At 43.7% G+C, this 21,693-nt stretch overlaps 1 protein-coding gene across 1 annotated transcript; it reads right to left on the bottom strand.

Annotated features, from left to right (window-relative positions):
- Positions 1-6,774: 6,774 nt before the first annotated feature.
- On the bottom strand, positions 6,775-9,872 carry KCNE4 (potassium voltage-gated channel subfamily E regulatory subunit 4). Its single transcript, XM_038145781.1, has 2 exons — positions 9,769-9,872; positions 6,775-9,348 (listed from the first exon to the last, which is right to left on the bottom strand). The coding sequence occupies exon 2, from the start codon at positions 9,320-9,322 to the stop codon at positions 8,831-8,833; it is 492 nt and encodes a 163-aa protein (XP_038001709.1). The 5' UTR covers positions 9,323-9,348; positions 9,769-9,872; the 3' UTR covers positions 6,775-8,830.
- Positions 9,873-21,693: the final 11,821 nt, after the last annotated feature.

Genomic DNA, 21,693 nt, shown 5'->3' with positions numbered 1-21,693 from the left:
AGGAGGGCAGGGGAGCCCATGGAAACTGAAGTGCTGGGGGAAGGTTCTGGATCAAAGCTAATGGAGCAAATGATGATCCGTGTGAGGATGAGCTGTCCTAACAAATCTTCAGAGCTTCTTTTTTAAACCTCCACCAAAGGAAGCCATTCTCTAAGCCAGCTGTGTTTTTACAGCTCCAGCATTCCCTGTTTGGCTCTGTCTGGGCTTTAACATGCAGATCCCATGGCAGCACAGGGAGAGAGGCAACTTCAGCCAACGTTCAGTAATCAGAGGATTGGCTGCAGTAGTTGTCCATGTACTGCTACCCTCACAATGCTTGGCGTACTTATGAAGCCATTATTTCCACACTCGGAATATATCACCAGTGATGAATCTTGTGAAGGAGATGAGGGGTAAAGAAGGGCTGAGGGCTGTAGCTGCCATTGGAGCAGGGTGCTGTTTTCACTGGGCCTCGGCTCAGCTGGTAACTTGCAGCCCAGTCTTTCCCCAGGGCTTGGTAGCACAGTCACTTTTATGGAGCCATGCTTGAATGGAACAGTTTGGCCTTCAGATGCAACAATAGCTTACGTGCAGGACTCCCTAAAAGCACAGGTCCCTGGAGAGGAACATGAGGATGTCTACAGGAATGAGCTGGCTGTGGCCCGAAGCAGCAGAGCAGAATCCTGTAATCCCTTATAGACCAAAGAGAGGAGTTAATCATTTTCCAGGCAGTGCTTCAAATTGGATCACTGGGGATATCTGTGAGGATTCCAAAAGAAATGTTCCTGATGGTCATTAATGTGTTCCCAGTGACGTACAAGATGCACATGCACACCAACAAAGCAGAAGTCAGCCTGGAAAAAACCCGGCTCATGTGAAAAGGTGCACTTACAGTAAATTTCATTGCAAGGGACTCATTCATTTCCAGCACAAAGAGTGACTCCACTGCCCTTCCACGTGTGCTCCCAGCAAGGGGCGAGGGAGCGGGATGCAGGGCATGTGTACAGCCCAGCTTCCAGCCTTGAAAACTCCAAGGGGCCACGCTCTGTTTCCATAACACTTTTTACATGCTTACTTTTATGGGTCTCTTGATGACAATCTAAATCCTGCCTGTTCTTCAATAAACCATTAATCTTCCAGATAGAGTTCAGGGAAGTTGCTGCGTAGCAATAAAATGCATGTTTCCAGAGCCCAGAGGGAACAAAAAGGAAAAAAAAAAACCAACGTGAAAGGGAGACACATTGTTTCTGAAAGACAAATTCCTGGCTTGCAGGGCTTGGGGGGCATGTAGGGTTATCTCCCCAAATCCTGCCTGGAACCTGTCCCTCCCCTCACCACACCCTGATGCCACTTTGAGTGCAACATCTGTGGGAAGGTCCACCCTCCAACACCACTATCAGTGTAAGAAAGGGGCTGCTGACCCCTCTACCTCCCATCCTCGTGGCCCAGAAGCCTTTCGTGGATGGTGCCAGCTGGGACTGTGCTTTGGTGAGCAGATACCAGCTGGGTAGGGTCAGTGATCATCACTGCCCCTGCTAGGTCTGCCTTGGAGGTCAGTGGGGAGAAGGCTCCACCTTTCCCCGCCAGCCAGCGACTTCAGCAGCTACCTCACTCAGCCAGCTTACAGAGCTGCTGCTGCTCTTGCAGAACGAAGCATTAATGTCTCCTCTTTGTCTTCAAACAACTTCCTTCAGCGTGCTGAGGGAACCAGCCACAGAGCCAGTGGCACAAAAGCCACCAAGTCCCCACACCAAGGTTGGTCAGTCCTGTCCTGGGTTTGCATTTGAACTGGTGACCCCCAGCAGAAGTTACAAGTTCTGTGCCCCACTTTATAACAGGAGAAATGAACACAATCCCTTGTGCTTCCAGACCCCTATAAAATTGATGGTAACCATATGTCAGTGTGTGCAGCTGGTAGGAAAGCACGTACTGCACCGCTCAAAAGAGATGGTAGCAGTCAGCATTAAAGAGTGCCAAGGAATAGGAAAAAAAATCAGGTTCAACCTGACTTAAGTGCCTTAAGCTATGTCTTTCATGCAGTAAAGAAAAAGAAGGCAAGGATAGGCCTGAAAAAATAATTTCCCTGGGCTACTGCCCTGTAGAAAAAAGGTAGAAAAGGGAGAAAAAAAAGGCACATCAAGAACACACATACAGATATAAGTACAATTATTGGACTCTCCCAGTTCAAACTGACACAGCTCTCAACAGAAAAAGAGGGAAAATCACTGTCTGTCTAGACATCATAAATAAATAAATACAAGGCTAGCACTATTACCCTCAGCTCCTGGGTTTCTGATCTTTCCCTGGCACACATGTATCTCACAAATATTCCTATACAGGACACTTTTAGTCCCAAAGCTCTGTCTATTCTATATTAATGTTTTGTACTCTTCTTTCCACATGATTATAATGTTCTCGTTGTTCCTGATAGTACTTCACAAGACAAACTAAAGGTCATGGAAGAAAAGTTGTGGAAAAAATTATTTTTCCACAGAAGAAATCCTGGGATCTACTGAATGCTCTTAATGAGTTTTATTATGAAACTAATGCATAGTGCACTGTGTAAATGTCTACACAAACAGTAAGTAAAGTACCTATAGATCACCTGAAGCAATAAAAGCCTCGAGCAGCCACCTCTAAGGCAGCATTTTACTTGCCACTGCAGCATGATGAAGATCAGCCCTTTCAGCAGGCATTTGCACCTCTCTGCAGAAGTGAGCTGCATGATTATTTTAATCTGGTCTTGAATTCTTGATGAATACAGGAGAAAAAAAATCTTTACAGTGAGCATCCATCTGAGATACACGTCCTGGCCAAAGAGCAGCTAATTAGATATGACTGAAGTTAATTATGCTTTGCGCTGAGCAGATAGACCCTGAGAAACAGAATGTGACAGGGCTCTTGCTGCTGTTTCCTCCAGTGGAGGCACAACGAGCTGCTTCTCAGTAAACATGGGTAGGTGCTACCATCACATCACCCACTGGCCTCAGTGTCATTTCTTGCATAACACTCACTCCTGTAAGCAAAGCCAACAGACTCCTTTGGTGTAAAATCCTGTGCAGCTGATGAAAATTAACCCATGTGCACTCCGTGCACATCCCCCGAATTTCCACAGTGCTCTCGTGCAGTGATGAGTGAGGAAGGTCAGATCTGGAGAAATGTCCCAGTGGTGCTTGGGCTTTCAGCAGTGCCAGCACTGCTCTGTGCTTCTGCAAGGGCCAAGAGTGTTCCCTGGTTGCCAGAGCAGGGGCAGCGCAGGGCTTGCAGGCTGGGGAGCAATCACTGGCACTCAGGGGCTGCTGCTGCTGGCAGGACTGTCAGCTGCAGTGGGTCCTTTTGTAGCATCAGGTGTTTGCAGGGAAAGCAATGGGATGGGTCTTGAGTTAAGGCCTGGAAAGAGGCACCACGGGGGCTCTGCTGTGTTATGTTCAAGGCAGCCTGTGTGCTGCTGTGTCACTCCATACCCATTGTTAAAAAATAGGAGCAGCATTGGTTTTTCTCTTGCCCTCTCTTCTCTTACAGGAAACCTTGTTCAATCAGTTTATCCTGATCTGAGGAAGGAGAAGGGGGATGTACATCTTTAGAGATACACAGTTTATATTTCCTGCTGAGGAGAAGAGTGAGTTTTGTGCATTGGCTAGGGTGGAATTCAAAACCACTTGCCTGTCTCACATCCTCTCACCTGCCGTGTTTAGCTGATGTTTTTATTCCTAGGATGAGACACAGCTGTCCCAGGGATGTCCTAGGCTGGGGGCCAGCCCCACAGCAGGCTGCTCCAGGTCCAGCATTCATAGGAAAGCTGCAGGGCCTGGAGGCATCACACTCATATGTTAGATAGTTCCACCTAAACAGCTGGAGTTCTCACCGGAGGAAATTCTTTAATTCTTTAGTTGATTCATTTTCTAAGGAAAAACAACTCTTCTGCCTTTTCTCACTTTCCATCAGAGCTCAGCACTCTGAAATTCCCAGCATAGTTATCTTCACATCAGCCTTAGGCAGGGAAGGTGTGCTCTCCTTTAAAGTTTATAAAAGGGAGTCTTAGCCAAAGCAAGTAATTTTCCAGAGTACCACAGTGAACCTGGAGCTGAAGGGGGAACTGAATTTAGTCTCCCATATCCCAGAACTACTGCCCTGCTCTCCAGCTCTCAACAAAGCAAAAAAACCCTGTTACACAGCTCCTGAGAAGGGATGAGCTGAAAATTCCAAGTACTAGAAATTGCCATTTGTTGCCAGTGGCTACTGTTGCATCTAGTGGTATTAAGGACAGCAAAAAAATTTGTTGGTCCTAATTGGTCATGGGTTTTGTATTTATACCATATCTTTCATCTAAAATTCACAAGCCTTTAATATCTATCAGAAACATCTCATATTTTCACAGACAGCAATATCAGTAGCTTCATACAGTAATCAAGAGAACCAGGGGCCAGTTGAAGAGATTACTGAGGGACAGAGCTGGGAACACAGTCTGTAATGCATCATCCAATTGCTTTCATTATAATTTTAATCACTTTTTTGTGTGTCAAAAGCCTCAGTCTAACCTGGCCTAACACAAACTAGAGCCCTACCCAAACCAAACCAAATTAAACTTTGAAAAAGTGGTGCTCGTTGATTTTTTGATTATTTTCCATTTTCTTGCCTGGTTGAGCTGCTTACAGAAGTGTCAATGCACTAAGAAGGCACAGCTATTTTTGGCTGTACACAGTAGGACCTGCAGAGATGTGTGAAAATTGAAAAAATACAGAAGTAAATCAACCAAATACACAGAGGCAAATATAATCAGTGCATGAAAACCAATAGCCTGAACAATTTTACCAACTTTTTTACCTCTTGGATCCAACTGTTAACTCAGGAAGAAATCATCTTCCCACTAGGACAAATTCAAAAAAGATTATAACATGACCATGGTAAATCAACAAACACAGGAGAGCATGGTCCAGCTTTGCCACAATTGCACCTGGCACATCTAGCTACTCTGTGCTGCACCCACTTTGAGCATCTCTGAGCATTTCTGTTCACAGTAGGTCCTGGAGCCAGCCCATGGACACGGGCCACATGTGGCCATCTTCTCCTTTTCTCTCCAAGGGGGTGTGTGTTAACAACTGCAGCAAATGTATGAGGTACAGCACTGCCAAGAAATGGGAGCCTAATTGCTGTGTTCTTTTAAAGAAGAATGCATTAGTAAAAAAAGTCACCTCCATTCAGTCAAATTACAGTCAGTTATCATGGCCTTCAAGCCAAGACCTATTAGCTCTGAATCTAACTTAACTCAGTTACTGAAGCACACTGGAAATGTCATTCACTGTGGAAAAAACAATATCATTACCTTTTACTCCTTAGTAGTCAAAAGGATTTTGAAACTAGATTAATGGGAGCATTTTTTCCCCTTCTATCTGTGGCTTTTGATGATTAGCAACACTTCTTTTGTTTTGGAGTAATAGCTACCTGGCAGTCTGGGGTCACTGGGCTGTCTTCAAGGCATCATTGCATTCACTTGCATAAGCATCTAACTTCTATAGCCAAAATAGATTTTTTTTTCTTCCCTGATGTCATCAAAACACTGATTTGGACAAAGACAAATGCCTTAGGACAAAGGCAAATACATTCAAAACTATCTACATGCTTTCTCCAACCCCGCAACCCAAGACCAGCTCCATCACAGTCTGCAAGAAGGTGGCCACATTTTTGTGTTTAGAAGCTCTTTTTGTTTTAAATAGGCCCCAAAACAGGCAGTGTTTCCCTTTATAGCAGCTCAGTTTAAAACAAGAAACTGCTGGAATAAGCTACCTTTCTGATGCATGCAGCAGAGCTGTAATTTACATTTGGTTCTGTTTTTCCTCCTTATCACCAGTGCTGTCAGAGGTTCCTTGATTCACGGTTGTGGCAATGGAAGCCCTGGAACCCTGAGGCAGCAGTGGGTAAATGGGGGGATGTTTGGGACTGACCCACTATCCCAGGACACTGCGGTGTCCCAGGACAGGCCATGGCTGCAGCCAAACACAGCCTTGCTTGTGTCTAGCTTCAGGTCCACAGAAGCTTGTGCCCAGGCCCCAGAATCATTTAAAAGGGAGCTTGTTTTGTGGGAAAGCGAGCAGATATAACTTTTTAGCACTCTGATTTTTGAAACAACCTCAAATTACCCCACGCATGCAGGTCTTAACCAGTGCTGGTGAATCTGTACTTGTAACTCAACAGATTTAGGGAAGTTCAAAGTTGCCTCTAAACATTTATCCTTTTCTTAGGGAGGCAGATTCTGAAAACCTCCTCTCTACGTAATACTGGGAGTGACAGAGCAGCACTGAGACCCAGGGTCAAAGCTTGTGACAAAGCCAGCTGTGTGCTATGGCCAAGCAGTGGAAATCCAGTGGGATCAGAGATCTGTGTCAGATACTTGTCCATAACCTCAGCCCTAGCCCACTCAATTTGCTACAATGCAAATCTAACCCTGAAACTCCAAATGCAGGCATCTCCAGAGGCTGAATAAGCAACACAAGTTTCCATAGCAGTTTTGCAGCCTCCCCAGTGCCTCCCCAGCACCCCCAGGTCTTTGCAGAAGGGTGTCCCTGCGTCCCTGCTGGCACACACACCCTGAGCGTGCTGCCCAACAGCCAACAGGGACCAAAAGTGGATTGGGAGCACCTGGCCCAGCCCTGCAGCCAGCCCATAATGCTGCAGTACTGTAAAGCTCAAGGAATCATTTTAAAAAGAGGCTAAGAAAAGGATCCTGCAGGAATTGTGCCCAGTCTTGTTACTGGAAATCTATTTGACGTAGTGAACAAACATGGAGACTTTTCCAGGAAATGTGTTTCTTTATTTAAATAAAATTAGTGCCAGTAGAAACAATAAACTTTAAATACATGAGACAATTATATACAACTCGATGTTAGGAATTATATACATCAGTTTTTTACAGATACAAATACATTTATACCAAAAGTAAAGGACGAAGGAGAAAGCAATGGAAAATGTGACAACTTGTACATGTCAGTCTCGTTTGGAAAGTTTCAGGATTCAAGTGATTCCAGGCAAAGTGCCAAACTTAATTTGGCTCCTTTCGAACTTAAAACAGCCCCTTTTAGAGTAAATCTACCAAAAAGCTTTATATGGTCTGATCCAAAGTTCAGTGAAGCCGATGGAAAAACTCCCGCTGCCTTCAGTCTGCCCCAATCAGGCCCTTTGGAGCACAATGGAGCCTTTGTTCTGCTGTGCTGAGACAGAGAGGATCCCTGATCCTGCATCCCATTAACCCTCTGAGCCCTCCCCTGATCCTGCATCCCATTAACCCTCTGAGCCCTGCCCAGCGCCAGCAGCACGGCACACTCTGGCTCCAGCTCATTCCTGCCCTTCTGCATTCATGTTTTTCAAGCTGTCTCTCAGGCTCCAATGCCAGTGGATAAATCACAGAGCTATTTTAGTGCAGGAAATACGTGGAGATATTTTGCAAATATTTTGCTGTGCAATGCTTTAGATTCAGGCTCTTCAGCCCTCATACTTCGAAACTAATCAAAACGCTGTAATAAGTTATAATAAAATATAAGGTACGATTGAAATATTAATTTTCTTCTTTGTATTAATTTTTACTTCTTGTGAAAGTGCAATAATTTAGCAAAAAATTTCATGAGCATTTGAAAAATGTCACAGTACCATTAAATGGGGGGAGGGGGAAATCTGTAGTGGTTTTAAAAACTAGTTACTAACAGCTTTTTAGAAAAGCATGTGTCACATCTGAGCTGATTAAAAAAAAGATGTAACACAATGCTTACCTACACTGGCTTAAATAGAGCAGAAAGTCTAGATTCTTTAATGATGTAAATGGGTACAATTTTACTGACCTCAAATAGAGAATTTAACTCCAACAGAGAAGCACAAAGTCTTGTGGTGGTCCCTGACTCAGCTGATGATTTCAGTGGGGCCAGGAATTCACCCTTGCTAGGTTAAATTCCATCCAGAATTCCACCTATTTTTCAAGGGGGCGTAACAGAGCAGCATCAGTTTGAGCCTTTCTGCGTCTTACAGCCTGTAACAAAGATCTCTTAACATCTCCTTTAACTTACAGATCTTTGCCTTTGGTGACCAAATGTACACATCTTTAAAAAATACAAAAGCAAAAAACAAAACCACCTTTCCTGTTAGTAACTCAGTCACAGGCTGGATTGCAGCAGAAGGTGGTGAACCTGACCAGCCAGTACATGTATAACTTCAGCAAAGACACGGAGAAGTGTCATGGGTCTGGAACCAGGCTCTACAAACTGCACAGGAACTCTGCATCTTTTTTCTGCCTTGTCTTTCAATCTTTCTGTACCTAAAGCCAGTCTTGAGCCATGCTGCAATCTCCCTTCAAGTACAGCATCAACAAATTTTCAGCTTTTGAGGCCTCATCGAGCAAATGTGCTGCTGGCTTGTGGTTTGTCCTAAGAAAAACACAGTAAGAGTATTTCTAGTCCATCACAGCTTTGTGTGAATGAGCATTACGCATCATCTTTAAGAACCAGGCACTTGCATGAGGGTAACTTCCCCAAACATTTCCCAGATATGTACAGAATTCTGAAATATGCAGACACATGCCAGTAATAATTACCTCGTTAGAAAATACATATATATTCTCCATGTTCTTAGCTTTCATATTAAGAAATAATAATAGAAAAATTAAAGTTAAGCAACCCAATTATGTGCAAGTCACAATTTGAAGTTGGGTACCACTGCTTCCTTGTCCTGCCAGCTCTCAGGAACGCCTTGGGCCCAGGAGTACAGATACCTGTTCAGAGTTCGTTGGAGAGCAGAAAGGTAGAGCCACGAGTTCTTAGTGGGAGCTCCACTCAGGCTTTGGCAGCTGATCAGGGGAGCCCTGCGAGTGCTAGGAGTTCTTCTGGAGGTTTTCCACAGAACCCTCGCTGCTCTCGTTGAGGGGCGTTTCTGACACTTCCCCCAGCTCAGTGTCCAGCACTTCCTCCTGGATGGTGAAGTGCACATCTGGGGAGGAGGACTCGGAGCTCACGCTGCTGCCTTCCATGGAGCAGATGGCACAGGACAGGGATGGCACCATGCTCTCCTGCAGCATGTTCAGCATCATGGGGATCTGCACGGATTTCAGCCCTGCCACGGTTGGTAGAGGCTTCACAGCTTCCCCCCATTCTCTCTCCTCATCTTTGTAGAGCAGAAGCAAATTGGATGACTTCTCTTTTCTTTTGGATTTCATGTAGCCAAGCATTATTCCTATCAGGAAGATCCCGTAGAAAGACATGACAATCAGAATGTAAAAATACTCGTTGCTGTTGTTCTTCTCTGTGCTGGGGGATTCAGCATCAAGCATAGCTTGGGTCACATTTGCATGGTCCATCTTCAGCATGGAAAGAGTTTTACCAGAGCTAAAGCCTAGAGGAGAATGTAAATGGATAGGTAAAATCAAACCTCAGAGCAAAGATGTAAAAGAAACACCTGGAAAAATGTTACCCCAAACTCTTGCTTACTCCTTGTAATTGTAAGCTTGCAAACCCCACACCTGATTCAAGCTCTCAGTCTGTTATACCTCTGCATTAGTACTGTAAGTGAATAAACTCTTATTCAGATACAGAAAACATTAAAGGAAAGAAAACATATAATATCTTGAATTCAATGCTGAATTATAAAACGCCAATCCATATGATTAAAAAAAGAAAACTACATAGAAATTCACTGCTAGGCACTTAAACATAGTTTTGTGCTACTTGTTCATGTTTCCATGGTGGGGGAAAGTTAGAAGTATTATTTTGTTCAGTGATGCAGGGAAAAAAAAATAATCAAAAAGCAACTTACAGCGGTATGCAAATAATTCCTCCTTTTGCAAAGCTCAAGAGACCTTTCCTCTACCAAATGCCGGGTGTTCTGAAAACTTTCCTCTGCTGCAGTTGGAATAAATAGCTCTCAAGAAATGTTTCATCACGTGTTTTAGAGGCACAGTTTATAATAGTTTTGTGTTGGAGTCAACAGATGAACTTGAAGGATTGCAGTTCAACCCACTGAACTCTTAACAGCTGTGAAAAGAAAAAGAGTTGGGAATTCAGATTTTACTCTTTCCTAACCAGTTCCACACTGGCTCTTTCAGCTTGTGAATCTGCTCCTTTTACATCCCAGTTGCTAAATCTGACCTCTTACCCTGAGAGCTGCCACACAGAATCGAAAACCTGCAGATTGTTATTCTGTGTTTCTCATAACATACAGAAAAATATACATGTGAATTTTATATCAGACACTTGAAGTTATTTACATGTCTGCTATACAGAGTCTTCTCTAAAGAGACAGAGGAGGAAACAAGTTATTTTCTTTGGTCAGGACTAGTGACAAAGCTTTAGGAAGTGTGTGCAGAACAAAGTGGTGACTTCCAACTCATCCTGCTGCTCCAGTTTGCCACAGGATGAGAGGCTGGGGAGCATTGGGCCCTGAGTCTTCAGTGAGTTTTGGATGGATGAGTGCTCGTGCTGCCTAACTTTGGGCATCAAAGCAGCAGCTGTGGGATCTAGGTTCTCCACATCATCAGTGGAGGGGTGCAGACTCCTCCGGGGAGCAACTTGGAGCTTCTGATGTTTGCAGCTGCATTTTGCCTCCATAGAAGCAGCTAAGAGTTAATGCTGTGTGCAGGATATTATGCCTAAATAGAGGCACTGAGTTAATGATGATTTAAGCACAAAGGGACGTTAGCAGCTCCTGGGCAGAGGGAGGCTCTCTCAGCAACTGCTGCAGGCTGCTGGGCAGAGCAGGACACCTCGCAGCCCACTGGGGAGTTGGGCTGCAGCCTGGGTTGCAGGGCCCACAGAGTTCCCAGTCATCAGCTCAGTGGTACAGGAGGCTCTGAGACCCCCTTCCAACACGTAAGCAACAGCCCAGGCCATGGGAAGAAGGAGGCCCAGCTTGCACCTTAGGGATTTCATTTCCTTATCCTCTCCATCCCTGTTCTTCACACACAAAGCCCAATTAGTCAGGGCCCACATGTGAATGTCACCCCTTCTGCAAAGCTTCAAGGATGTTTATGTAACAGAACACTCCACTTCCAGAAAGCAGTGGACTGGTGCTGGAGTTTCCCAACGGTAGGTCTGGGTTTTTTTCCCTGCAGTCACTTGTGGATTCTTTGCATAGACAGCAAATTCTTTTCCAAACTCTGCCCTTACAATCCCTCTGAGGTAAAGGCAGATAGGATTAACTTCTCTTCACATGTAAGAAAAGGCAAGAGAGAGAAGTTAAGCAACTTTAGATGAAGTTGAGCATTCGAGAAAAGACAGAATTGCATCTGTGTTTGGAACCAGCATTTTCCATCATGTCTCTGAACGACTACAGAAAGAAAGGAAAAAATTACATTAGCCAGATTGCCCTCTCTGCACCTTAAAATAGAGGATCCTCCCTTTAGGATGTTGGTTTTATCTCCCTGTGCATTCCCATGTGATAGCTCAGGAGCTGTTGATGTTGGGCTAACGTCTACTGGGATTTCATCTGACAAAATCTGTCTGCAGCACCCGCTTGCCAAGTCTGAATTCTTCTTCCCTGTTCCCGACAAATTACTGAGCAGGCAACAAGAGCACATCAACTGTAGGCTAAAGCAGAACCCAGAGCAAGTCTCTGGATTTTCTGGCTAACTTTAGGGAATATTTACTTCACAGCTTTCTCAGCTCCATGTGATATCTGCCCTCCCCATTCTGGAAAATTTGGGGGTTGAAAAATTAAAGACAACATGTCAGATTTTAGCAACACCTTCTCATGCAGGACTTTCACAGACTTGTGAGGAAGTGCCTTGCATTGTTGGGTCAATGAAAATTGGTTCAGTACAAGGAGAAATCCTTTCTCTCTGCCCATGACATCCTCTTGGAAGTTGCTTGATCCTGGGAACAAGACCAGCTAAAGCCTGTCATCAGTGTCACCACTCGCCTGGACACAAAGGCACACCCAGAGGCACGGACACCCCAGGGCTCTCAGCAGAGCAGGGGCAGACCAGCTCCTCTGTAGGCACCTGCATGTGCAAACAGACTCCTTTATTTCCTCCAAACCCTTGTGTTCTTCATGTGGGTGAAACTCCGTACAAAATTACCAAGGAGAACTGGAGCGCCCAAAAGGAACACAGGAAGACTGCTCAGGTGTATCCATAGATTTATGTAATTCCCCAAAAGTTTAACTGCAAGATGACTGGATTGCATAATTCTGCAGAGTTATTGACGAAAACTCTTTGCAACTATGTTTTCTTTGGCTAGCTGATGACAGCTCTTCTCCATCTGTTAGCCCATGGTTCTTAAAAACAGTTTAATTTTAAAAAGGCCTGCAAGGAATTCCTGAGCCTTCTATAGACATGAAGAGGAGGGATAGAAAGACACTGGGGAATAACCACCTGAAGAACATATGCCACTTGCCTACTAATGCCATCAGTCAACTTTCTCAAGCCATACTCTGCAGAAACTATATTTATGTCTAAACACAAGACCTGCAAAATTAAAAACTGGAGTTTTAGTTTTGTGTTTCAAAATTATATTTGCTGCAAATTATATTGTAAAGCCATTGATCACAGCATAAAGCTTGCTTAATTTGAAAAAAAACTTATTTTACAGTTAAGCTTACTAGCTACTTCTTTTTTGATATCTCTTTCTTTCTTCCTTTCAGATCAATTCTTTTCCCCAAACTTCAGAGAATTTTCCCTGAAATTTCACTTACACATCTCTTATGCTTTCAGCAATTGCCTCTCACGTGTTCCTCTTCACCTTTGCACCCATCCCAAACAAGGCTATAACATTTAAGAATAATCCTTGTGCTGTTGCCACCACCTTCCATATTCCCCCTTTGGAAAACATTCAGGCCAATAAAGCAGAGCAACAGCCAGGCACTCCAACAATGAAAAGGTCACAACATACTTGTTGATGCCAGATTTCTTTTCTCAAGGTCCCTGTCTCCTAGAGAGCCTTTTGTGGCAGCAACCTCCGTCACCAAAGGACGCAAACGTTGAGGCTTGAGGCATCCCACGGGGCAGGAATTCACAACATGGCTTAAGGGATCATATAATGTGAGCCCTTTCTCCAAATAAAAATTTGAGGACAGTCAGAAAACTGAACAAAGACAGAATCTATTATGAAGACAACATGAAACCTCCTTAGAGACCCAGATGACTCTGCAGGCTGCCATGGAAAATATATGCCTAACCCTTCATTACGGGCATAATCCATGCTCTGATGCTGCATTTATCTTTCTTGCCCCAGTTAGTGAGTTAATAAGACTAAAGACACCAAACAACTGTTAAAGGGCCAGCTCCTGTGGGAAGCTGAGCCTGTTTGATGGGTGTTTGCTGACAGTACCACTCTAAAGAGTACTCAAGTGCGTGCTTTTTTAGAGTTATCATCTGAAAAAAAAGAGAAAAGAGAAACAGGAAACACAGAGGAGTTGGGGTTTTTTCTTCCTGCACATGCAGATTTAATGGAAGTAAATGTTTGATAATTTACTGCTAGGGGAAAAGGGGGATAAAGGAAGGGAGAGTTTTACCATGCAAGTATTATTTTTGATTTAGACTTTCCAGACACAACATTTGGCAAAGGACAACCTACCAGTGGTGATCAAGCAGATGATCAATATATTTCACTCTCACATATTACTTCAATTAAAGTAAAGTTGGAGCTGCTTTTGACACCATAAAGGAAGACATGATAAAATAGATGTTTGTGGTCCTGATCTGGTCTTGCATTTAAGGTTGTGCCACGCTGAGAGCTACACACTGACTTTCAGTCCTGCTGCAAAACACACACCTCACTGAGCACCTGAGTCAAAACCTCCTAAAGTTACTGGCAGTGCCTCTCCTAAAACAAACATCAGCACCTGCTCCTTTCAAGTTCTGTGCAACTCTGAAGCCTGTGAGTGTGTTGGAATAAAAGCTAGTTCAAAAGCAGCAAGATACTCACCCCCAGAGCAGGCGTGAGGGGCAGAAGTAGCACAAGCCCCACGCTTCCCCACTGTTAATGTACTAACAGGATGAAATTCATGACATTTACTACGTGCTCTTAACGCTTCTATGCCTCATCAGTTCAGCCACTTAAGTGAAATTAATCTAATAAAACCTACCATTTCCTTGTGCTGGGAGGCACAGCATGGTAACACAGTGGCAGATCACCACCCAAAAAGGCAACAACCACTGTGTCCACAGGCACAAGGGCTGGGCTGGCATTTGAGCCACTGGCACAGGACTGTAGGTTCAGTGTCATTTTCCATCACTCTCCCTTATTTTTCATACTGTAGAAATAGATGACATCCTTCATAAACTTGACACGAGCAATTTCTAGAGGAAGATGGCAATTTCCTCAGTGTCATCCATAATATACTGTGTTGCCATCTGGATGCCAAATGGGAGTAATGGTCTGATCTGTTATTAACTATAAAAAACTTAGTAAAATGTTACAGCTCTGCCTTGCTACCTTAGAGCCTTCACTAAGGAAAGCATACAAATATAACTCCAGAAGAAATATGCATTAGCCTTCTTTCCAACTTCAGAGTTTAGTTTGCTTTACTTTGTATTTTATTTAACCTTCATAGCAGATCCAAATTCATGAAACCTGAAATTTCTCAGGCCTTTTCTGCACACAGGGCAGCCAAAAAAAAAATTAATAGAAGCAAATACAGGGTTTAGCAGCATCTCACAGCCAAGGTGACCATCGGCACTCAGCTCTAGCAGTGGCAAGAGATTTCCCAGAAGCCACATCTAGAGTGTGCAACTGCCCTCCAAGCACACAAAGATCTATAAAGACAAATTGGTTTCAGATTCTGAGAGATGACAAGCAACAGAAAACCTCAATGTTATCTGTAATAACAGTTCAGACTAAATTTAGCATTCACTGTAAGGCATGTTTCGTGAGAGTCTTGGAGTTTTGGTGAGGCATTTCTTTTCAACATCTAAACTGAATTTCAGAAAGCTAGGAGTGACTGTCAAGAGAGTGCAAACAGGTAACTCTCATGATAGCAATAACCAGAAATCACATTTAAAAACTACAAACTTTTCAGTGATTAATAGGAGAATTTGAGTTCAAAGTCATCACAGCCTCAATTCTGTTTCCTCTAAGACAGGTTACAAAGTTATTTTATCAACATAGATTTCTATGCAATAAATGAAACCTATACTTCACATTATCCTACCCTTTTCTTTTGATGTGACACAGTGAATGTAGTGATGCTTGATTTGAAAATACTTTCTTTTTTGTTTTTTCTTTACTTTTTCTTCTGCCAAATATAATTATCTGTTGAATGCATTACTTTTAAAAACAGAATGAACTCAAATCTTACTTTGCTTTTGGAGTCAAATAGTAGATTCAGCTGTTCTGTGTGGCTCAACTGTGTTCAACATTATTTACTTCTATTTGGATCCTAAACAGCAAGAAAAATACTAAATTCTGGATGCCACCAAAAAAAAATTAATTCAAGAGCCTTTAAATGTGATTAGGATTGCTTAGGAGAAATCACTGTCAAATCCAAACACATAATTCTTTCTGTTCAGCAAAGAGAGAGTTCTTGCTCTCCCAGCTATGCAAAGGTCCTTATTTAGGTCCATTCATTCTCACTGAACAGCTTCTTGCTCTAATCTGCTCAGAATCAGCACTTTGATTTACATCAGTGAAGGCTTTTCAAAAAAAAAAAATTAGATAAGGAGGTATGTATCAATATTTATAGAGCTTTTGAAAAATTCCTCTGCATGCAGCATGAAGATCTCAGATTTATTTTGTTTGTTTGTTATTTTTAAGACTTTCTACTACAAGAGAAATACAGCAATGCCAGTAATTGCTAAGCATAAGAAATAAACAGGACAAACCACTGAAAATATTCAAGTGCTCAACTGGAACCCTCACCTGACTGCAGATCATGAATTAAAGATCATTGGAAAAGTTAAGAGCTTCTTGCCCAGTGTAAGGTAGAAAGCTTAGGGAGACACTGAAAAACATCCAGCTGTGCAGTGAAACACAACCAGAGATCAAACAGGAAAGCATGCATTCCCTGTGCCAGGAAACATTTTGTTAGAATGGGTTCACAGCAGCTGGGACACTGCTGCCTTTGCGAGCAGGAGCAGCTACACCTCACCTGCCACCACTTAGACAAGCTCACGTCTCACCCCGGGTAATCTCTCCCTCCTCCTCAGTTCTGTGGGCTAGGGAGAGCCCCAGCGTGGCATGGTCATTCTGCTTTGAGCTTTTTAGAAAAAATATTTGGAAGCCAAGGAGAACAGGAGAGCAGGATCCTCTCTCATGAAATGAACAGGGCAAGGGTCACAGATGCAGCGACTTCACTTGTCCGGGTTCAGAGGTGTTCTCAAAGTTGATCACACTTCAGAGAATTTGAGAAGAAAAACAGACAAAAATTTAATCATGAGGGAAACCACAGACTCTAAAATCAAGGAGACAGCTCTTACTTAGTCCTACTAAACCACAGCATTGTGGGTTTCATTTTCATACATCTAGGAATGGTAAAAACATCAACATTTAACAATGCAAGTTCTGCCTCAGACATCCCCAGAGCTCCCCCTGAATCCAGCAGGATTTTAGTGAGTGTTAGGAATGCAACTGTGAATACAAGGCAGGATACCAGTCTGGCTTCCAGCATGGTCTGTGTCTATTTTTCTGCCCTAAGAGTAAAATGCCAGAACTACGGGGTACTCCACGTCAAGTTCTAACACAGCTCTCAAAAACACAGCATTCGAAAGAGGTTGAAAACAGAGAGGGAGATCATCACTGCATTTACTACAAAAACAATTCTACCCTTTTAGGAACTCTCACCATAAAGTAAAGACTACAGCCTAAGTGTGACAGTGATCTTCCATCCTCCCAAGGACAGAAAACACGTGCAGGGGGAGAGTCACTCTCCTCTCCCAGAAATAGGTGCAGGGCAGAGATGAAAGGAACAGAGAGAGCTATCACAGTAGCACACATCCAGCCCAGCCAAAGTGAAAGCACTTGCAAGGCCTTAGAGGAACAATCCACATTTCTTTTCATTGTTATTTCTTCCAGTCCCACAAAATGAGTTCACAAAGAAAGGAGCAGCCCATCCTTGTTTCACAGCCATGTCAGGATAACATCCCAGGTCACTGTGACCTTCAGCGCTTGTGAGATTTTCGTTTGCACATGAGCACCAAATGTTGAGCCCTCTCCCTCTGATATTCACTCTTCTACAGCATCAGGCACTCCTCACCGTGTGTGTTTGTAGCACTCCGAGTTTTGGTTGTGAAACCTCCCCATTTTACTGTAGCTGTTGCAGCAAACATCCATTAATTTCAGCTCTCAACCCTGTTGACCTGAATCTTCATGGGATTTCAAATACAGCTCAGATTACATCACTGCTGTTCTCAACAGCAGTCCCTTTCAAGCTGAAGCTAGTAAGATAGCACTTCAGTTTGATCTATTACATCTTGGCATCTGTTGACTGTATTCACTTTCTAGAGCATTCACTTTTTTAAATACTCAGAACAGCTATTTGTTCTCTTGTTCCAAAAGTCTGCTTTGGAGACACAACAAAAGGAGCAAAATAGCAATCTGGGGTGGAAAGAGCAACAACAGGATGAACCCCAGGTGTACAGCAAAGAGGACAGAAAGTATACAAAAGAGGCAGCAGCAGCCCGAGCATCCTCTCCAAAGGGAAGGGTTCTGCCAGGCAGAGGAGGGAAAGCACTAAGCTGTGATTTCTGAACCTGAGGCTAAGATTTGTTCCTGTGTTTCAGTGTTTTGGTAATAGTCCTGATAGCCACAGCTGTGAGCGTGCAGGGAAAGGGTCCCTGAATGCATAAGGTAGAGAATGGGCTGTAGGCAATGCAGGATCATGCCAGCTCTAACGGGACAGCATTCCTTTCTTCTTAACTGTCAGGAAAACTTAATTTCCTCCAGTTAAAACAAGCACTCCTAATCCAGCCTTGTGTGCACAACTGATGGAGTCTGAATAATCTAATCCCCATTACCAGGACCTTGGCTAATGTAACAGCCCCCCAAACCCTCCCATACCTCCTGCATGGAAGACATTTGGAAGGAGCTCCAAGAGAGCTGGGAAGGCCCAAGGAGAAGCCCTCCTGACATCTCCCCCACCATTGCTGTGAGAACCCCCCTGCAGATCAGGCACACCCAGGGGATTGCACGTGGCATCAAACTGAACAAAGCGTGCAGCCCCTGGGAATCACTGCCACATTCCATCTCCTGCTGGGTCTGTGCCCACAGCACCCATGGAAAACTGCCCCTGTGCCATGTGGGGAACAGAAACAGGGCACAGAGCACACATCCACAGCGCAACAAGGCTGAGCAAAGGAATCCAAACTAAATTCCCAAATGGATTATTAAAAAATTATACCAAAGAAAAGAAATTTAGCAATAAAAAATGCTTACTCTAAGCAGGGATGGTTTACTTACAAATGATTAAAAACCCCCAAAAAACAGAGGGGATGTATATTTCAAATGCAATCTTTTATTTCTCAGTGGCCTGACATGAAAAAAATTTTGTTAAAGCAAAGATAACCATTGTTTTGATGGAACTGCACTTCTAGAACTTTGGGGAAAACTCTCTCTTACTCTCTTGGCTGCTTGTAACATGTGAATAATCAGCCCAAAGTAAACAACATGTGGTCTTGTGTGGTCTTTTCATATGAGGTTGGTATTTCATTTGAAACTAGGAAGTGACAGGAAGTGGGGAGTTCTGCACAGATGCAGGAGACCTTGTGCTTTCCCAGCAAGCTCTGGAAATGCAGTGTGTTTGAAGAAAAAAAATCATTCCTGTTGCAGATGGGAAATGCAAAAAAAATTACATCTAAGCACATAGAATAAATGTTTCTTTAAATCACATAACTAAAGAATTTTGTGTAGTCTTACTTACAACATTTCCTGACTCTTTCATGAGCATTTCGATGCTCCAGCGTCACTGAGAAACAATCAATTCTTAAACTGAAGTGTTAGAGGAGTTCCTGAAAGCAACATAACTGCTGCATTATTTGCAATATAGCTCTTGATGTGTGGTGATTGCTCACATAAATCACCCACTGGGGAAGAGGAACAGTGCCCTGGCAGACAGAAAGGCTCAGCCCAGCAGGGGCTGTGCTCCCCTTGCAAGGAGTCCATTTTTTCCTTTCTTCAGCTAAGAATGATGAGTGTTTAGCATGCTGCCCATTTTCACATGCACATGGGCTGTGGAATGTTTGGGTCGGTTTTCTGAACCACTGCTTGCTCACCCAGCCCCAGCATGCCCCAATCCTCACCATGGCAGGGGATGCACACAAAGCTTCAACTCAGCGAGTTTTCCAACTGCCTGCCCCCTTTCCCTGCCCCAAAACCTCTCTCCCACATGACCTATCCACATCCCCATCAGTCCAGACTTCCCTCTGTGTGGTTTTGAGCTCCACCCTGCCCAGCCATTCCATCCCCTCAGCCAAAGCCCAGGAGAGGTTTGTTCCCTCCAGGCACCCCCCAGGATTTGCCTGGGTCCCCGTGTCCCCCGGGCTCAGCTTCGTGCTCTGTGGAGTACAAGAACAAGGAGACACAGCCTACCCTCATTCACAAAATCCTGCCACTGTGAACTGAAAATGCAAACTGGAAGCCATTGCTTTGAATACTGGGATTCATGTGGTCCTTGCCTTCATTTCTGGGCTTGTCACCTTCTGAGTTAAACATCCTGCCACCTTCTCCCTCTGTGACTCTTGTCACCTTGGTTTCCCCCAGATTATCTCATTTTCAACATCAGTCCTCCAAAAATAGGTTGCCAAAGCATCTCCTTAAAACCCCTCTAAAATCAACCTGCTATCTTGTAGGGTGGGAAGTGAGATAGAAAAAAGATTTTAAATAACACTAAAATACTCTGAAAAATACTCATGTGCACTCAGTACACATCCTTGTACTTGTCTATACCTTCTGTGTTTTTCTCTGGCATTACTGACGGTAAACACAATGTGCCATATCAAACCAAACTGCTGTGTTTGTGCTGGGGCAGGACTGTGTTTTTCTGGAGCTAAATACCTCACATTTTTCTGAGCCCTGAAATAGCAATCACACCCCATAGGTTTGGGAAGAACTCTGGGCTGGGACAGCTCTGCAGGGTTCCAGGTGCTTCCCCAACACCTCCCTCCAAGAAAGAGCTGCCCAAACCAGTTCCTTCCTTCTCCCCAAAAATTAACTCTCTTTGCCAGATTTCCCTGGGGGTGCAGCTCAGCACCTTGCTCCCCACAGCACCAGCACTGGGGCTGCTGCAAGGCACATTCCAGAAATGCTTCCAGCCATAGCGTCTGTGCTTCCAGCTCCTAACTCTCCTCTTTTTCCTGAGAGTTCACCCATGCTTTAGTCACATATTTTTATTTTAAATAGTTGGTCATTCAAAAGCAGAGAGAGGTTCATCTATTCTGGAAGGTTCCAGGTCCTTGTTGCCTGGTATATCCTATTAGGATTGGAGCACAGACCTAGAAAATACTAATCTGAATTCATTTCCATTTGTAAAAAACAGATTTAAATGAAAGAGTGAATGCAGATTTAACAGCATTAGAATTAGCTAGCAGCATAAGCAAAAAAAGAACAATGAAAAAAACTCAAAAAAAAAAATTTAAAAGCCAGTTCTTTGGGATTAAGGAGTTTTGACAATTAGGCTTTATGATTTGCTGCTGAACCAACCAACAAATCAAAATATGTCATTATTTTTTTCTAAACCCAAGAAGTAACAAGAAAAACAAAATAAACTCCAATCGATGTTTTGGTCTACTTTAAAGTGGGTTTGTTTTTGGTTTGTTTTTTTTTTTTTTCAATATCAGGATCTGAGGATTACTAAGAACATAACTAAAATGTAAGCAGCACAAGATTGCCAGTGATGAGCTGTGCCAGGGTGTAAGTTGGAGATGACAAGGGCAGAATCAAGTTGTTCTTTCTCCTTCATGATGTGGGGGTGAATAAAACAAAATTAATCTCTTCCAGTTATGAGAAGGATGAAAGGCAGCTGCAGAGTCACTCAGACAGCACAGGTCAGAAATCCCTGAGCACACCACAACCCCTACCTGCAGGACCAGCAGGCTCTGCCCTGCCTCTGCTGCAGCCCCACTGGCTCCTGCAGCTCTCTCAGAAGGCAGGGCTGAGCTGACAGACGTTACAGGATCCCAAAAGTTCCCAGCAGGAAGCTCACAACCCCCCACTACGCGTCATTTTAAGGAAAGAAAATATCTCTTTTATTACAGGCACTCAACCAGCACAGGCACAGCCTGGAGCTGCTCAGTTCCACAGGACACAGCAAACCCACTCAGATCATTCCTCACTGAAGTCACTGGGTTGCTTTGTTTTTCTGTAAGGTGAATCATACTCTGCCCTTTGGGTTTAAAACCTGCATCCTTTTCTAGAAAAGATTCCCACCACCTCATGACATCCCACTGATGTCAATAGCAACAAGGGCTGGTCACCTCTTCTCTGTGCCCCAGAACACCACAAATCTGCCCCTCTGCAGCCACCTCCAGGTCTCACTGTTGAATGTTTGCTGCTCCCTGGTACATCTCTGCCATAAGCTCCCCCTCGAACACAACGCACGTGGACTCTCTCTGGTATTCAACAAACACAACAGGTTTCCTATGAGTGGGAGTTGTGATAGATCCTGTCTCATCAGAAATCTCAGTGTAGGGAAGTTTACATCATCACTAAAACACAAAGTTGCCTTTTTAGGTTTTTTGGTGTTTGGCTTGTGTCCTTTTATCGTGCCCCCATTATTCGTTTTAGGGTCTGATGAAACTCAAAGAGGAAAGGAAAG

This window comes from Motacilla alba, chromosome 9 (genome assembly GCF_015832195.1).
Source record: "Motacilla alba alba isolate MOTALB_02 chromosome 9, Motacilla_alba_V1.0_pri, whole genome shotgun sequence".
NCBI classification, from domain to species: Eukaryota; Metazoa; Chordata; class Aves; order Passeriformes; family Motacillidae; genus Motacilla; species Motacilla alba.
This window is presented reverse-complemented; position numbering and strand designations above follow the sequence as displayed.